The sequence below is a fragment of the Helianthus annuus genome, chromosome 14 (assembly GCF_002127325.2).
Source record: "Helianthus annuus cultivar XRQ/B chromosome 14, HanXRQr2.0-SUNRISE, whole genome shotgun sequence".
NCBI lineage: Eukaryota > Viridiplantae > Streptophyta > Magnoliopsida > Asterales > Asteraceae > Helianthus > Helianthus annuus.
This window is the reverse complement of record NC_035446.2, coordinates 17,673,092-17,691,792: the sequence shown is the minus strand read 5'-3', so window position 1 is coordinate 17,691,792 and position 18,701 is coordinate 17,673,092. Positions and strand designations below refer to the sequence as shown.

General features: G+C 34.8%; 3 protein-coding genes across 3 annotated transcripts; 2 read left to right on the top strand and 1 right to left on the bottom strand.

Annotated features, from left to right (window-relative positions):
- The first annotated feature begins 656 nt into the window (after window positions 1-656).
- On the top strand, window positions 657-6,856 carry LOC110908168 (WPP domain-associated protein). The gene is made up of 6 exons (XM_022153068.2): window positions 657-852; window positions 1,852-3,950; window positions 4,907-5,033; window positions 5,959-6,060; window positions 6,158-6,234; window positions 6,450-6,856. Exons 2-5 carry the CDS (start codon window positions 1,867-1,869, stop codon window positions 6,227-6,229), a joined length of 2,385 nt encoding a protein of 794 aa, XP_022008760.1. The 5' UTR covers window positions 657-852; window positions 1,852-1,866; the 3' UTR covers window positions 6,230-6,234; window positions 6,450-6,856.
- A 1,202-nt stretch (window positions 6,857-8,058) lies between these two features.
- On the bottom strand, window positions 8,059-8,499 carry LOC110906502. The gene has a single exon (XM_022151625.1). It carries the CDS (start codon window positions 8,497-8,499, stop codon window positions 8,059-8,061), a length of 441 nt encoding a protein of 146 aa, XP_022007317.1.
- Window positions 8,500-11,066: 2,567 nt separating this feature from the next.
- LOC110908169 (tRNA (adenine(58)-N(1))-methyltransferase non-catalytic subunit trm6) lies at window positions 11,067-16,924 on the top strand. Its single transcript, XM_022153069.2, has 13 exons — window positions 11,067-11,389; window positions 11,938-12,065; window positions 12,295-12,418; window positions 12,526-12,607; window positions 12,675-12,745; window positions 12,824-12,865; window positions 12,965-13,089; window positions 13,901-13,994; window positions 14,113-14,224; window positions 14,748-14,926; window positions 15,912-16,017; window positions 16,375-16,461; window positions 16,606-16,924. The coding sequence occupies exons 1-13, from the start codon at window positions 11,268-11,270 to the stop codon at window positions 16,705-16,707; spliced, it is 1,374 nt and encodes a 457-aa protein (XP_022008761.2). The 5' UTR covers window positions 11,067-11,267; the 3' UTR covers window positions 16,708-16,924.
- Window positions 16,925-18,701: the final 1,777 nt, after the last annotated feature.

The following is an 18,701-nucleotide window of genomic DNA, read 5'->3' as shown; positions in this document are numbered from 1 at the left end:
TATACATTCAATAAAATGTATCTCTTAATTATATAATGAGTTAACTATCATTTTCGTTCCTGTGGTTTAGTGGAAACTGTCACTTTAGTCCAAAAAAAATTTGCGTCAGTTCCATCCTCAACATTTTTGAAACGTGTCACTTCAGTCCAAAAAGATAACACGTCGTTAAAAACGTTGAGGACGGAACTGGCGCAAGGCATTATCTTTTTGGACTGAAATGACATGTTTCAAAAATGTTGAAGACGAAACTGACACAAATTTTTTTTTAGACCGAAGTACATTTTCCATCAAATCACAGGACGAAAATGACAGTTAACTCATATATAGGGCCTGTTTGGCTAAGCTTATTTTAGTAACTTATTTACTTTTTGAAAAGCTAAAAGGTGTTTGGTTAGCTTATTATGTGAGAGGAATAAGTAAATAAGCAAATAAGTCATTCCCTTATGACTTATTTGCTATTTAAATAAGCAAAAAGGAATGACTTATTTGCTTTTTAAATAAGCAAATAAGTCATTCCAATAAGCTTAGCCAAACAGCCCCATAATCTATCTAAATCGAAAAGGGAATCCAAAATCCAAAACACATGTAAGTTATACAGCAAATCCCCAAAAGAAAGTATCACAAACTGTAAATAGACAAAAGTAGAGGGGCCTGCTACACCTCCCAAAATTCTTTTTTCACTCTCGTCCCGCTTCTCTCTCCTCCAAACACACCGAAAATCACTCGCACCCCCAACAAACCCTAAATTCATCCTCAAGAAAGCTATTCGGAACAATATTCATACACCTCAAACGCCAAATTTCACTACTTCACCTCTGTTTTCTGGATTAATTCATCTTCTTCATCACTTCTGTAAGTGTTCACAGCTCTCGCTGTTCTCAATTTGCTCATTTTTTGTTGATTTTCAGTTTCGAGTGTCGTTAATGGTTACATGAGCTGATTAAACCGTGTAATTTGTGTATTTAGTTGAAGAATTATTGCTTTTGAACCTGAATTTGTTCTAATTTTGACTAATTTCTCTTGTTGTATATTCAGTTACGATTTATTTGATTTTTTGTTGATTTTCTGTTTATTTTCGGTTTCTAGCGTGTTTAATGGTTACACGAGCAGATTGAACCGTGTAATTTATGTATTTAGTTGAATAATTGTTGCTGTCGGACCTGAAATTGTTCTAATTTTGACTAATTTCTCTTTTTGTGGTTTAATTTATTTGAATTCGCTTATTTGCTTACTTACTGTGTTTAATTTTATAGTTTTGCAACTGTTTTAGGTTCGTTACTCATAAATTTGTCAGAAAAGTTGTGTTGACTTTGTTCATTTGCTGTTCAATTTCAGTTTTAAGAGTGTTTAATGGTTACATAAGTAGATTGAATTATGTAATTTGCGTATTTAGTTGAAGAATTGTTACTGTTGAACCTGAAATTGTTGTAATTTTGACTAATTTCTCTTTGTGTGGTTCTAGTTTCGATTTATTTGATTTCACGCTAAGTTAGGGTTTATTTACTTACTAATCGTGTTTAATTCTATAGTTATATAACTGTTTTAGGTTTGTAACTTCTAATTTGTCAGAAAAGTTGTTTTGACTTTTGGTTACATGAGCACAGCTTGAACCATGTAATTTGTATATATAGCTGAAGAGTCATTAGTTACTGTTGAACCTGTAATTCTTCTAGCTTTAACTAATTTCTTTTGTTGTAGTTCTATTTTCGATTTATTTGGTTCCACGCTCATTTAGGGTTTATTTACTAACTAATCATGTTGTTGTATACTTGTATAGCTTCTAATCTGTCAGAAAAGTTGTGTTTACTTATATAGTAGTTGGTGTAATTATGTGTTTATATACTTTAATAGGTTTAATATTACTATATGGGGAGCCAAGAGGTGTTGGAGGATACAATGGGCTTCGAGAGTACTGATGGAATTCATGATTTAGAATCCAAACAAGTTGGGCTTGGTACGGAACACAATGAGAGTGTCGGTGTTGAGTTTTTAGATGATTTGGATAAAATGATCGAAGAAGAAGTTGATAAACAACTCAAGGTTGCGCGAATGGTAAGTGATTCAGTGATTAAAGGTATGGTTAGTGCTGTTGAACAGGATGCCGATGAGAAAATCAAAGCTAAAGAGTCGGAGCTCGAAAGGTTAAAGAGCTCTATTTCGTTTTTTAACGGAGATCGAAACGAGTCAAGTGTTGACTTTATAGGGTATGCGAGTTTTGAAGATGTTATAGTGAAGCATGATAAAACAAAAGAGTCGGTTACCGATGAGTTTAAGAGGCTTAGAAAACAGATTGAAGGCGTAAAGGGTTGTAAAATTAAGAGAAATGGATCTTATGAAATACTGGGGTTGGGTGGTATTTTGAAAGAGGAGTATGATTTAGAGAAAACTGTAGATAATCTTGAAACGATGATGAACAGCATGTCTAAAATGGTAGATACCGTGCTAACGTTTTCTAAAAATTCACTTAATGAATGGCAACACAAGCATGAGTTAAAAGAAGAACTTGAAGATATGGTAATACAAAGTTCCATTAAATGCATACGGGACGAGTTCGAAGAGGCCGGAAGTCAAAATTTACGTTTGGCCGAGAAATTTAGTAACATTTCCGATCTACGAAACGAGCTAGAGTCGTTAACGAAGTTGCTACCAAGTAACGATTCGGGGCATTTAATCTCTCACGGTTCGTTAGATATCGATATGACTCACGGGAACCCGTTGAGAAGTCAACTGTCAACCGAGTTAAAACCTGATGATGCCGATAGTTTTGATGCTAATTCGTTAGGCCACATGAACAAGGAGGAAATGGTCAAGTTTTTCAACAACTATATATTAAAGTTAAAACGGGATCATGAAGCGGAGGTTCATCAAATAACCGATAATTATATTAAGTTAAGAGGGATATACCTTAGTGAAAGACGGTCTTTTGTTCCACATAATAAGGACTTTGAAGTATTAACAAAGAAGATTCCGGATGTCGTTGCTAAGTTGGATGAGATTCTTAACGCAAGTGATGAATTTATCGGAAAAGGTGATAAAGTTGTCAGTCTCAACACCGTTTTACGAGAAAATCGCCAACTTCGAGACGCGCTTTCTGTTACAAAGGATGAAGTGAATAACCTATCATCTCGGTTAACTGTTGTTTCCGAAAAACATAAATCATCTATGGCAGATTCGTTTATCGAAGCTTCCATTGTTGCAGATGTTTACAAATGTGTTGTTCGTCAGCTAAATTGCTGTATTCAAAACATGAAAGAAGAATCAGAGGTACAAATTTCTGCAATGCATGATGTTTATGAGGTTCTACTAGAAAATGCTGTTATCGACACACGTATGGAATCATTACTCGTGCAAGAACTGTTGGGGACTGTATTCAAAGAAACGTTAACGGACGTTAATCAAAAGGTCGAGAATTTGCATGAAAAATACGCAACCGCCCGTGAGAAACTTGTTTTTCTTGAAACACAGGCAACGCGAATGAAGGCTGATTTAATATTGGAAACTGAAGAGAGAGAAAAACTAAGAAATCAAGTGAATATGCTAAGAAGCTCAATGGAAGAAAAAGAAACATTAGCACGGGATGAGATTAATAATTTAAGAAAAACTAAGAAATCAAGTGAAACATTGCTGTTGAAGGCCAATAAGGAGTTGGATGAAATGAGTGAAAAGTTGTTAAAAGCGGAAGAAAAACTTTTATCTGATGAAATGGAAATAATTTCACTTAATGATAGGCTTGCGCTAGTAATGGAAGAGACGAAAACGTCGAACGAGTACAAGAACAAGGTTGTTGATCTTTCTGAGGAGAAGCAGAGGTTTATGTCGCAAATTGAAGCAAAAGAGAGAGAACATAGGAAGCAGATGGAAGCTGTCGTTGTTCTTGTTGATGAATTATCTGCCAAATTTGTTGATTTCGAACGCAGGTTAACATGGGATGTTAAAAGTAATTACACAAGGTATTTAACTTGTTTTTTCTTTTTGTTATTTCATACATACAATAAGAGGTGGCAATTCGTCTCATCATTTACTTGTAAGTGGGTTTAGGGCTGCAAATGAACCGAACGAACACCAACGAGACCTTGTTCATGTTCGTTTGTTAAGGAATATATGTGTTCATGAACACTTACTAAACGAGATTTTCTGTTCGTGTTCGTTTGTTGATTTTAGGTAACGAACGCAAACGAACGTCCATGAACACAAACGAGCGTTCCTAAACATATGTAATACAATGATACTTATTAAATATTTTATTTGTCGGAATTTTGAAGTATTTTAAATAGGATATAAAATTTGAAAACACTAATGAGCTATCAAACACAAGCGAACATAAACGAACACGTTGTTTCGTTCAACTGTTCAAGAACATAAATGAACGAACATGGCGTATATTCATGTTCGTTCATTTAACGAAACGAACGAAATTTCTTGTTTGTGTTCGTTCATTCATTTATTAAATGAACAAACACATACGAATTTCCCGTCGAACGGTTCACGAATTGCTCGCTGAACGTTCAGTTCGTTTGCAGCTCTTAAGTGGGTTGATTTGTGTTGTATTTTAATATCAAATGGCTCAAACAAAAAAAAGTTAACTACTCAAATGGTCAAACAAGATGAAAGTTGCCGAAAGTAGATTTTTAATAAATACAATAATTATAACCTCTTAAATCGTTTATACGCAAAGATTTCTTTTTGTTATTGTAACTATATGACTTTTGAAACATTAATCATTTTTGTAATCACTATTATAGCATTAATCATTTATTAAAAGGATTAATTATGGACAAAAAAGTGTTTGTGGGTCGACCCGTTACTTGGCCTGTTCATCTTGCCACCATTACATACAGTTGTTGATAACAAAGAGTTGTTTTCATAAACATGACTGATTAATTTGGATTTGTGTGAAACTATTTAGGTTAGAAAATTCAAGAACTCAATTGAGTTCTCTCGTCATGGCAGCTAACGCACTTAAAAACGCTGGGATAGTATACAAACAAAATCTCGAAAGGAAATGTCGTGACCTTCAAATGGCTGAGGAAGAGGTAATACTTGGAAGTTCTATTGTTATGTGTTTTACAATTTTCATTTAAAACTTACTTTCTCAATTTTGCAATCAAATTATGCCTGCATTTGGTGACTAAGATTATGTGTGAACCTAAAAATGTATAGTAGAATACAAAATAATTCAACTTAATTAGGTTGATCATCTATGAGACACTTTAGTAATTAGTGACACTACATATTTTTTAGAGTAAACTTCAATTTTCGTCCTTGTGGTTTGCTGATGTTAACACTATTAGTCCAATAGTTTAAAAATTGCATTTATCATCCAATAGTTTGCATATTCTAACACTTCTAGTCCACCACTCTAATAGTTTAAAAATTGCATTTATCATCCAATAGAGTGGTGGACTAGAAGTGTTACAATATGCAAACTATTGGATGATAAATGCAATTTTTAAACTATTGGACTAATAGTGTTAAAATTAGCAAACCACAAGGACGAAAATTAATGTTTACTCTATTTTTTATGTTATATATTATTTGGAATTAAATTGACCAGTTTTTTTTTTATTAATTTTTGTATAATATTCATTATCAAACTTGGTATAGTATCATCCTTGACCAATAAGAAATCATAATATCAAATATAATGTTTTTTTTTTCCAAATTTATGACATTTATACCCTTTCCTTAATACCTGCATTAGGATATGAGAGTTCGGAGTGTAAGGAGAAAGAGAAGGGTATTATGGTCACCTAATAAATTTTATTTAATAAAATAAGATGGGTAAATATGAAATTTAATATATATTGTTTTGGTTGCGTAAAATTGATTATTGATATCAAGATTTGGGGCATCTTTATGTCCTGTACTTCATCCAATTTTCTTAATCTCCCTCTGAATTCTTAATCTAATATGGAAAGATTGTGTTTTTTTAAGTGTTTGACATTTTCTTGAATCTAGGTTGATCTTTTGGGTGATGAAGTGGAAACACTTTGCGGGCTTCTTGAGAAGATATATATAGCTCTTGACCATTACTCGCCGGTCTTGAAACATTACCCTGGGGTAAGACGATACTTATTTAATTAACTAGAAATTTTCAACTTTGTTATTATATGCGCGCGCGCACACACATGACTCACTTTGTGCGTGTATGTTGCAGGTTATCGAAATCCTGGAGCTGGTTAGGAGGGAATTAAGTGGTGAAGCTGTAAACGCACACAGGCATCGTTGAGCGAGGTAACCCATGATTAAATATTAATCTGACTTGTATGCTATCACATCATTTTACTCAAAGAATTAGTTGTTGGAATTCTAAACGTTTGTATAATCATAGACTCATAGCTAACACATTAGTTATTGGACATAAAAGTGTTGTTGGGTCAACCCGGTCCGACCCGTACAAGAAAATGACCTCGGAACCCATTATGACTTTTTGCCTTTTGGTGAAACAGATGCACTCATTTAGCAAGGGACAATGACATTGACGGGTTTGCTGAAACTATTCGGTTTTTTTGCCAAGGATGCAGGGGTTATGACTGTGAAAAGTAGTTAGTGTATTATGCCTGTGAGATAGCTCAAGTATGTGATTCTACAATTTTGTCCGTTTTCTTGTGTAGGGCCCCGCACACACAAATACACACACACACACACCTCGACCTTACTAGTTACTATTTTTGTTTCTTTCTCTGCATTCATCAGTTCTTGTATATATACTGTAATAGTATAGCAGCAGGCAGCTTTGGTTCAATTTGTCGACTTTGAAATTTTTTGATGTTCAAAATCTCATTTAGATAGTCGATGCCGGATAGTACTTAGACTGAGATGTAATGTTGCTATGGCTTCTTTATTGTTTTGAGTATTGGAAACTCATCGTTCATATGAAAACCACTAAATATTTAGTAAACAAAACGGACTACACTCAAACTAGAGGTGTACATTTCGGGTTTTTTGCCAAATCAGTTTGGTTCATAACCGGTTTGGTTGGTCAAAGTTGATCAAAATCGGTTTGAGGCCAAACTGGTCCGGGTGCTTTATAGGAATATAAATGAACCTTATCAATTTGGGTCGGGTTGAAACCGGTTCGGGCCCAACCCTATACCCAAAACCTGTTGTTGGGTCTGGTTGGCAGCAGTTTTGGATCAAACCTGCCGGTTGGGTCGGGTTGGCACTAGTTTGGGTCAAACAAGTTTTTCATGGGTTATTACAAGTTAAATGTGTTCTAAATGAGCAGCCGAGTTATTATAATCTTAGATTTTATATAATCATCCCCGCTCAAAACCCTTGTGCGTTAAATTTATAAATTGATTTAATCAATAGACTAGTAACACATGTCGAATCATGAAACGTTGCAAGGTTAATTGTTTCGGGGAGATGAATATAAGTTAAAGAGACCTCGTGAAATTTGTCTTGGAAAAAAATGGGCCGTGATCGAGTTTTTCATAGATATATTTTTTTTTGAACGGCAAATTTGGATCACTGACGGACCATCGTGCCACCAGTGGAATCATCCGTTCATATCCATCTCCACTAGGTATAATGCCTAGACACCAATTTTTTTTTTTTTTTTTTTTAAATCAACATAGATATATTCATTATTACTTTTTTTTTTTAAATCAACATATTTTTCTTAATTCTATTAAATATAACCAACATAAACATATTTTGTTTATATTTTGAGATAATATATAAAAACATTTTTAGTTTAGCTATAACGTCAGCTAGTTTTTAAGTTCAGTTCAGTCTATTCGACTAATATGACCAATAAATTGTTAGGCTTCATTGACATGTCCGGTTTTTAAACATTTCAATATACAAACTAAGTAACCATCTTTAAAAACAAATTTGTCTGACTTAAAAATTTAATAATCAACAAGTGTTAAAAATAAAGTTATATGAGGTCATAGCTGAAAGCACAATAATGAAAGTAGATAAACTAGTTGTCCACTTTCATATGAATCACATTCACAATTCACAAGCACACAATTAGTTTTTTTTTTTTTTTTTGAAAGGTAAACTTCAATAAAACCGCGACCGGCCCTCAAAACAAGGACGACGCACAAACTACAACATATACAATGGGTTCACCATCCAATCCTTCCAAACAATCTTTTTAAACCTAGATCTTGACCTTAGCCAAATAAAGGACAAAGACTTAATAGATGCCACTAGCTCTCTAACTTCCGTACCTTTGTTTCTAAAGATCTTTTCATTCCTCGCGTTCCAAATAACCCACATGAAAACCATAACAATACCTTGAATAATCTTCTTTTCTTCCTTAATTCTTCTCCCATTCGCAAGCTTTAATAAATCTTTAACATCAAAAGCGAAAATAGGGTCTATCTTGCACCAAGCACCAATCGCCGACCAAACCCCAAACGTAAAACCACATCCGGTATAAAGATGTAACGTCGTCTCTTCTTCCGCTTCACACAAAGCACATGAAACATCTTGGAGGTTGATATGTCGTCTTCGAAGAGCAGCGCGGGTCGGAATACAGTCCATCTCGAGCCGCCAAACAAAAATCTTAACCTTTAGAGGAACCCACGAAATCCATTTCATACAAAAATCCCTCTTTTGACACTTCTCTTGAACCAATAATTTCTTGAAATCGGCCACAACAAAATCTCCATCATTGTTCCCTTCCCATACCCAACGGTCGTCCAGTTACCACAAACTCGTTCAGCAGAGAAGTTATCTGATCAGCCTGCTCGAACTCAGCAGCATCCGACAACCTCCTGTTCCACCTGCAGCAGTAAATTCAAGCCTCATTATCCCATGATTCAGCCACCGAAGCATATTTGTCCTTTGCCACGCTAAACAAAGCTGGAAAAGTGTCTTTAAACTGCAAGTCCCCTCGCCATTTATCTATCCAGAAGCAAACCTCAGAACCATTGCCGACTACAGCTCGAAACTGGGAGTTAACATTTCTGGATTGCAAAACCACTTTATTCAGCGATAACACCATCGCTTTCCAGCCTCCTGATTGCGAATTATTAACAGGAAGGATATGTCATTTTTTATTTTTGCCATGACAAGCCTCTATCACTTTTCGCAGAGACATACTGCTTCATTCTTGTACCTCCAAACCCATTTAACCAGCAAAGCCATATTAACTTCTGCCAATTTAGAAACGCCCAAACCCCCTTCCTTCTTAGGAGTCGTAACAACATCCCAAGCTACCCAATGAATCTTCTTAATATTTTCGTCGCCTGCCCACAAAAAACGTAATAATCTCCATATCTTCAATAACCTTGATCAGAGCCTTATATAGGGAAAAATAATATATGGGCAAGCTAGATAGAACCGATTTAATGAGCACAAGTCGCCCACCAATAGATAAAGTTCTAGCCTTCCATAACTTTAGCCGAGATTTACATTTCTTTATCACCGACTCCCAATTCCAAATTCGATTCATGTTCGCTCCAACTTTAATTCCAAGATAATCAAAAGGAAGAGACCCATGCTTACATCCACACACTTCAGAAAAAACCTTAAGCTCTTCTTCGGTACAATTAACACCAAAAATAGTCGACTTGAACAAATTAATTTTTAATCCGGAGCATAAGTGGAAAACGCGAAGCAGCCGAATCATATTCTTGAAATTCCGCATTGACCATTTCCCAACAAGAAGAGCATCATCCGCGTAAAAGCAAATGGGAGATATGAGGCCCGTTATTCCCAAGATGCAAACAATCAAACTCGCCAATAGCCACGACTTATTAACAAGATTAAACTTATGTTTTTAAATGTTGCTGATTATCATGATAAATTAGTTGTTTTCGAGTTTAAATTGGTCGTGTCCAGGCCTATCTGCCTGTATAACCATTTTAATCAAACAGACCAACACACAAAACCCAATTAAAACATTTACAACATAATTACTATCTAATAGCCCGCCGACCCGTTTTGCACATTTAGATAGTCGTGTTCAGTTACGCAATTATGATTGTTTGTGTTAAAAATATCGACCATAAGGCCATCCGTAGTGGGGCGCCATAACCCGGCCAAAGACAACATAGCGCCTCATAGCGCCACGCCACACCGCTACGGCCGGCGCTATGGGTGCTTGATTTCGAAAGCTCGCGAAGAGAATAGCGGCAGAGGGGGGGGGGAAGATTTTCAAAAAACTGACCATTTGCTACTTGATAAAAAAAATCCTAAACAATCCATATATACCATTTATCTTTAACATTCACCTTAACCAAACCTCAAAAAACTCTCATTCATCAAAAAAAAAAAACTCCCACTTTCTTTTAAAAAATAATGGCCCCTCATCAGAAGATTCATTCACCGATATTTACTGAAGATTTTTTTCACCCGAAGAAATCGCGGGGAGGAAGAAGTTGGGAACTTCGCAGACGGAGGTTTGGATGATGGAGAAAACTAAGAGGAAGAAGGAGAAAATGACAATGAAGACGAAGATTAAATTTAATGTTTTTTTTTAAATTTAATAAAAGTGTTATTTTAAATTTAATAAAAGTGTTATTTTAATAAAATTTAGAGATTAAATGAAAAAATAGAAAATTAATGATGAGGTAACAATGAGTATAAGGCTCTATGACTACACCCTCTTGTAACATAAAGTCTCGTAAAGTCGCTCTCTTACACAATTCGTCACTTAAACCAACCGTAATTGGCGTGGTTTTTTTTCAAAATTTGCCACCAATAACGCCGGATCTCGCTCCATCCCCACCCCCATGGGCGTGTTTGGTCGTGTTTTTTTTCAAAAAAAAGCCCCCCCGGTATTTTTTAAATCACGCCAAACATCAAATGGTTTGGCCAATGACATGCATTCTCTCCTATGCTTGCCCAATACCATTTTTTGATATTTTTTTTATTTAATTGTTTAACACCCTTTTTAATGTAATGCCCACATCCCCACTACACCCATTTTAGAAAAACGTCCAATAATGCCCCTTACCGACTATACTGTCACATGGCGAAAAACGCTAAAAGGTAGAGGCTTTATTCACCCAAACCACTAAACATGGTGTTACCGCATAACGCGCCAGAAGAATTTTATGACTTCACATTACATGGTCTAAGACAAACGGGCCAAAGCCACCAAATCAAAACCCAAGTCCCAAACAAAGTCTTCAACAGAAGTAATAAACAGTTCCCCCTCAAAACCGTTGTATTAAACCCTAACTAGGGTTTATATCGTCACTTCCTCTTCAACAACACCTTCATCTCCACAGCTCGTTATTAATTGGAATAAATCGAATACTGTTTGTCAATAAATTCGAAACTTTTGTTCGATTCATTGAATAATGTCGACGATTGAACACGAAAACTCCAGCCAAAACCGTCGAATAACGTGGGAAGGTTGTAGTGTTTTGCTGGATATTAATGATGGAGATCGTCTCCTTTTCTCCAGACTCACTGCTGGATCGTAAGTTGTAGATTTTGGATTTTGATTTTGAACTTATGATATTGATGAATTTGATATGAATGTGTGTGTTTAGCTTGTGAATTCATTGATTACTATGTGTTTGATTGGTTTTGATTATGTTTTAATTTAATTTTTTTTTAAAATTTTTAATGTGGATTTTGATATGAATGTGGTGTATGTTTAGATGTGAACTTGTGAGGTGATTACTATGTGTTTGATTAAAGTTAAAATCTGATTTAGTTCAAAATTTTAAAGAGATTGTTTCAGTTTTTTTTTCATTGATATCAATGTGTATGTTTGATTCAATTTTTTTAATCCAAAATTTTAAAAAGATTGTTTCAGTCTCTTTTTTAATGTGGATTTTGATATCATTGTGTATGTTTAGATGTGAACATGTGAATTAAAGTTAGAATTTGTTTTTAATTTTGGTTTAGTTTGGGGATTTAGAGAGATTATTTTGGGGGTTCAAAGAGATTATTTTGGTTTAGTTTGGGGGCTCAGAGAGATTATTTTAGTTTCATTTGTTGTGGATTATGTGGATTATGCAGGATTGTTAAAATTGGGAATAAGAATTATCCACTCCAGCCATTGATCGGGTGTCCATTTGGTTCGTTGTTTCAAGTAGAGAATGGAATAAACGGTCCTTGCTTGTCTCGCGTTATTCCGACACCAGAAGGTTTGTTTTCTTTCTTTCTTTCTTTCTTTCTGTGTGCATGTTCTGTTTTCTAATTTTTCTTCCTATTGAACTTTGCTTCAGTTTTCAATCGTAAAACTTATAGCATTGGCAGTTCTATAGTTTTTTAAAAAACTATCGGTTTTTTTCTTAAGTGAAGTTGTTAGTTGTCTATTGGTCTTTTATATGATATCTTTCCCTAAATATTTTCTTGTCTTCTAATTTTTATCAGCTAATAATAACACCGAGGACAAGAGGGAAGGTGCCGTAAAGGACGAGTCGAGAGACAACCGTGCATTGATTGATAATAATACAGCCCAAACACTTACCGGTGAAGATATAGAAGGACTGCGAAGGTTAGAACCTTATATTGGCTAACAATATAAACTTACCTATGTATATATTTTATGATTTTGTTTTGTTTTTGTTTTATTATAATGACTTATGTACAGCGTTAATCCAGACAGGGTGCAAGTGGGAATGAAATAGTTGAAGCTCTTATTGCCAACAGTGCAACATTTGAGAATAAAACGGCCTTTTCACAAGTGAGTATCGTATTCGACATTTATCAAACAACAACTATGGTTTCATACTGAAGTTTATCATTTTCAGGAAAAATATAGGCTTAAAAAACAAAAAAAGTACGCTCCTAAAGTACTCTTACGACGCCCCTTCGCCCGCAGGTGTTTAAATTTCTATTATTTCATTAAAACATATTTTTCTTTTATTTTCTCATGTTGAATTACACTTATTTCTTCCAGCGTATGTGACACTTACTTCAAGAAGTATCCTGCAAGAATCGGGTAATTAATACTGTAGGGAATGATTTAATTAGGCTTTAATATCTTCTTAGCGCATTGAAAACGATTCATAGTTATTAATTGGTAATGTCTGAATCGCAGGTTCTTGAGAGTTGATACGTTGTCGCTTCTTTTATCTTTTGCTAATGTCACTGCACAATCGGATGTTCTTGTAGTGGACATGATTGGCGGTTTGATAACTGGTGCCGTTGCAGAGCGTTTGGGAGGTAAATTTTTCCTGTTTTTTGTAATCTTTTTTTTTTTTTTTTTTTTTTTTTGTTGTTGTTTTCTAGTATCCAAAATTAGAGACAATTTTCTTTTTTTACATCGATCAGTTTCATTTTAAATTCAATTGGCCTATGTAAGGTGCAACTTCACCTATGTTGGCCAAATTTGATGAGAATGACTAGGGCTGCAAACAAACCGGTTCGTTAAGGAAATAGTGGTGTTCGCGAACTGTTCATGAATACTTACCGAACGAGGTTTTTTTGTTCGTGTTCGTTCAGTGAGGAAACGAACACAAACAAATGTCATGAACACAACTAAACACAAACAAACGTTCATGAACAGAAACGAATACAATAAAATTTAAAAGGTATGTAATATGCAATACACTAATATTTATTAGATATTTTATTAGTAGGAATTTTGAAGTATTTAAATTAATTTTGAAAATTAAAAACGCTAATGAACTATCAAACACAAACGAACATCAACGGACACATTACCGAACGTTCATGAACATAAATAAATGAATGCGGCCTCTGTTTGTGTTCGTTAATTTAACTAAACGAAAGAACACAAGCGAACTTCCCACCGAATGGTTCACGAACTGTTCGCTGAAAGTTCGGTTCGTTTGCAGCCCAAAAAGTGACCATTTTATCCTCATGTTTACATCACCCTATAATTGGATCCACCACCATCCGTACTCTAGTTTGAGTTAATCAAAGTTGGTTGAAGTGACTGAAATACCCCTTTCTTTGTTTTCGAAGACAATTAATATTACATGTAATATAAATAATGTTGTACATGTAACAGGTACCGGTTATGTATGCAATACTTATCGTGGAGATTCTCCACATTCTCTCGAGATAGTACGAATGTTCAACTTTGGTGACGAAATTAACAGAAGGTTAGTAATCGCCTTTAATCATATCAAATAATCAAATTATTCTTACTAGCCATTCGATTTTTTATTACAAATATTTAGCATTATAATTTGACGGTGGTTTATATCCTTCTTGATCCAGGATTGTGAGGTTGCCTCTTACCGAACTCTCTGCTTCTCACGTTGGAGATTCTAAAGGAAATGGCCACCTTCAAGTTGCCGATAGTATCGAGAATCCGTCCAATCAATCCGATGTTAGTCGCAATCTAATTTTGAATTCTTATATAGCCTAGAGGTCGCATTTTGACCCATATCAAAATCTAGGGGTGCTAAACGGGTCGTGTTCGCAGGTTGTCGTGTTCAACCTGACCCGAAGCTGAAAGTTTTAGATGAACTTGAACATGACCCGAACCCGAAAATCGTGTCATACATATGAACCCGATCACGACCCAAATTGTGTCATGTTTTCGGGTCGTGTCAGAAATTCAGTGTAATTTTAAATTTTAATGCGTAAAACCTCATAAAAATAACTTAATTTCAGAATTTAGATTATTTACATATTATAATTATAGTTATCATATGACTAATTATTTGTTAAAAACGGGAAGTTTTCGACAAAATCTACAGGTCAACCGATACTGACGTCTTGACCTGTTTTGACCTAAACCTGTTTTAACCCGTTATCCAACCCGCCTGAATGCAACCTTTATTACAGTCTACTCTACATATTTAACCCTGTAAGCCCAATTATGAAGATCTGAAAATGTTTCTACGCAGGTAACATTATCTTCTATTCAATCTGACCAGCCCGTTAGCATGGAAGCAACCACAGTGGCATCTGAAGATGAAAAACCCGATACCGTAACCGTTGTCGCAAAAGTACATAAAGCTGTGCAACCGGGAGAAAAAGCTCCCGAGGATGCCATCAAGTCGTGGAAAGAAAATGGATTTTCAAGGTTGGTCTATTACTCTATTGTTTTAGTAAGTGATAGGTTATTAATCAGTTTACTTATGAATGGGTCGATTTGGGTAGTGTTTTATGACTTTTATGATTTATGTTATATGGATTAATTAAAAAAAGGTTAGCAAAAAGCATAATTGTCAATAGCGATCGCTGTATGGTCCATGCTCGCTATATGGTCTGTGGCGATAGACAACGACCTTTAATTATTTATTGTTTTTTTTTTTAAATAAAAAGCAACTAAATATAGTTGTAAAATAGCTGGATTTTAGGTTTTTGTTAAACATACATGTAAAATAGCGTATATACCAGGGTATTTTGATATAATATACATATAAAATTTAATTTTTTTTCTAGTGTATTGCTATTTATAAAAGTAGCGCTAGCTATTTATCGCTATTCACTATGTAGAATATAGGTACCTTATCGCTATTTGTCGCTACTCACCATTAACAACTATGGCCAAAAGGGGAACATGTAACGGGTAGAAAGTTGCATTTATAATAACCAATGTTTTGAGGACCGACCAGATGTCGAACCGGTCTCCTTACTGGTCCACTAGTCGGGCCGGTTGAGTCGGATGTAAGATCCGGGTAATTTCGTAGATATTATAAAACTTAATAGGCTAAAATTTAGTCAAAATTCGCTTCAACCCCAAAAAAAATCCGTTTCAACCGCCCGGTTTTCTGGTGCAATCGGCCTATTCGATGCAATATAGGTCGATAGGGTGAATCGGACCAGCCAGATCGGTCCGGTCCGGTTTTCAAAAACTGTTTATAAAGCTTACAATACAACGTGCAGAGGCTACTGTAATAAAATTGATTTGTAGTCTTAATTAAGACATTAGTAATTTATTAAAAAAAAGAAAATGCACAAAGAAGTCTTTTGTAGGTCGACCCAAATCATAATGACCCGTTATCCAACCCGAAAATCTTGCAGCATCTAATTATTAGTTTGTAATTTCTACTTTTATGCTGTAGCCTCATAATCGCGGCTCCAGATGCGGATGCTTGGAATATAGTCAAGGAGGTTCTACCGTTTTTGTCGTTTTCAGCTCCTTTTGTGATTTATCATCAGTATCTTCAGGTACTTATTATCCCTTTTGTCCAAATTTTCTAGTTTTTTATAATAAAATATTATTGTCAAATTGAGTACAAAATTTTTCAACAATAATAATATCTCAATTTACCAAGTTTTTAAATAAATAATTATTGTCAAATTTGATTACCTAAGTTTTACTTTTTCAGTAATAATATAATTTTACTGATAAAATGATTTAACGAGGTCTTATGCATAAACTTGCAACCAACAATCTTTTTTTGTTCTATCTGATTGGCCCGTTGGAGATAAAACATCACCCGAATCAACGTGATATCTTCCTAAGATGTGATATCTTGCTGTCGGAAACCGACATTACTTAAAGTTGTTTTTGCATATTTGCAGCCATTGGCGACATGCATGCACAATCTTCAAGTTGAGAAAATGGCAATTGGCCTGCAAATTACAGAACCTTGGCTACGCGAATATCAGGTTCTTTTATTTTATTTTGACTTAATAATAAATGGTTTGATTGCGGTTATAATTCATTCAAACAGTTACGTATCAAGTATCAAACCGACTTGATCCAACGTGAAACCTGTAATGATTTTGTGGGTACTATTTATTATGTTGCAGGTTCTTCCTTCAAGAACTCACCCGCATATGCAGATGAGTGCTTCGGGTGGATACGTGTTGAGTGGCACTAAAATATACAATGAGGATCAACCCAATAAGTGAAGCTAACCGAAATAAATTACATGCGACTTTCGTAACTTTATTTATCTTTGTTTCATGTAATCTAGGATATGTCATTCTCAGGTTTGAAGGTTGTATTTGTATAACTAGGTGTTTCTCATAAACTTGAATAATGTCTTGATACTAACATTGTGTGTTAACTTTATGTTTGTATGCTACCCTCTGTTCTTTCTTTAATGAGTAAATTGCCATTTTAGTCTCTGAGTTTTGTCCAAATTTGCCATTTTAGTCCAAATAGTTTTTCTTTTTGCCTCTAGGTCCCTGACTTTTTCCTTTTGTTGCCATTTTGATCACATACACTAACTCCATCCAAAAACTCCATCTTTAACCAGGGGTATTTTGGGGATTTTCATTTTAAATGTTTTCAATTGCCATTTTGATCCAATTCCAAAAAATCAAAAAAATTCCAAAAAATCAAAAAAATTCCAAAAAATAATAAAAATTCTAAAAAATCATAAAAATTCTAAAAAATCCAAAAAATCCGTTTCGACGCGAACCGTTTCGACGTGAACCGTTTCGACCCGAACCGTTTCTAGCTGAACCGTTTCGAACCGAACCATTTCGACGCGAACCGTTTCAACCCGTACCGTTTCGAGCTGAACCGTTTCGACGCGAACCGTTTCGACGCGAACCGTTTCGACCAGTACCGTTTCGAAGCCGAACCGTTTCAAGCCGAACCGTTTCAACCCGTACAGTTTCGAAGCCGAACCGTTTCAAGTCGTACCGTTTCGAACCGAACCGTTTCGAGCTGAACCGTTTCGACGGTTCGGGTCGAAATGGTTCGGTTCGAAATGGTTCGCATCGAAACGGTACGGTTCGAAACGGATTTTTTGGATTTTTTAGAATTTTTTAGAATTTTTATGATTTTTTAGAATTTTAATTATTTTTTGGAATTTTTATTATTTTTTGGAATTGGATCAAAATGGCAATTGAAAACATTTAAAATGAAAATCTCCAAAATATCCCTGGTTAAAGATGAAGTTTTTGGATGGAGTTAGTGTATGTGATCAAAATGGCAATAAAAGGGAAAAGTCAGGGACCTAGAGGCAAAAAAAAAAAAACTATTTGGACTAAAATGGCAAATTTGGACAAAACTCAGGGACTAAAATGGCAATTTACTCTTCTTTAATTTATTATATTTCCTCTCTTTTGATTTTTTTTTCTTTTTAACAGTATACACATGCGCATCTGGTATCTAGCGTATATGCAGTCTAGATCAAACTAGAAGGGCATAAAAGAAACATACAGGTGAACACAAGGTCGTGTACTCTGTGGTGAAGAACCAGAGTCGGTGGATCATCTCTTTACGTTTTGCTTAATCGACTTTGGCAGAAAATATCTAGTTATAATGATAACTAGCCAATCTCTGTCGTTTTTCACAATATTTTTCAGAAAATTTCCTCAATTATTCTATCCCTGACTATTCATAGTAAGTTAAAAATTTTTGAAATAGTTAATTTTATTTTTGAAATATTAGAGATTTTTTTATATAATGATAGAAAAAGAGTTCTTTCATATCAGAATCTGAATAATATTCATATTCATTATTTAAACTGGTTTTCAGGGTATTCATCGAAAGGAGATATGTGCTTCAAATTTGACTATAGAGAAACAATATTTTTTATTCGAATTTTTCGTCTATTTTTATATATATTTTTTTCTAGATTCAAGGCCTAACCACAAAATCACAAACAAAAAATAGTTAATAGATTCATAGGTTGGATAACTTGTAATAGAATTGATGCCTGAGAGAAATAGTCAAATAGGAAATATTAGATTACATAGAGTTGACTAATGAGTTATGCCTCTTGTCAGCCCCTCGGGACCTTTTGGCATTGCATACATGGTACAATCGGTAATTGTTGGTCTATAAGGAAAGCTCAGAATGACACGAATAAAGTGGTGTTGATCTGGAGCCATGGACGAAATAAAGGGTTGATGTAGTTTCAATTTTATCGTTGCATGAAGTTTTTTTA

Bases quoted from the DNA above. Each gene is read 5' to 3' on its own strand.
- LOC110908169 (XM_022153069.2), top strand. From the start codon at position 11,268: ATGTCGACGATTGAACACGAAAACTCCAGCCAAAACCGTCGAATAACG. The intron at 12,608-12,674 runs GTGAGTATCGTA...TATCATTTTCAG, and splicing joins ATAAAACGGCCTTTTCACAA to GAAAAATATAGGCTTAAAAA. The intron at 16,462-16,605 runs GTTCTTTTATTT...ATTATGTTGCAG, and splicing joins CTTGGCTACGCGAATATCAG to GTTCTTCCTTCAAGAACTCA.
- LOC110906502 (XM_022151625.1), bottom strand. From the start codon at position 8,499: ATGGACTGTATTCCGACCCGCGCTGCTCTTCGAAGACGACATATCAAC.
- LOC110908168 (XM_022153068.2), top strand. From the start codon at position 1,867: ATGGGGAGCCAAGAGGTGTTGGAGGATACAATGGGCTTCGAGAGTACT. The intron at 5,034-5,958 runs GTAATACTTGGA...TCTTGAATCTAG, and splicing joins TTCAAATGGCTGAGGAAGAG to GTTGATCTTTTGGGTGATGA. The intron at 6,061-6,157 runs GTAAGACGATAC...TGTATGTTGCAG, and splicing joins TCTTGAAACATTACCCTGGG to GTTATCGAAATCCTGGAGCT.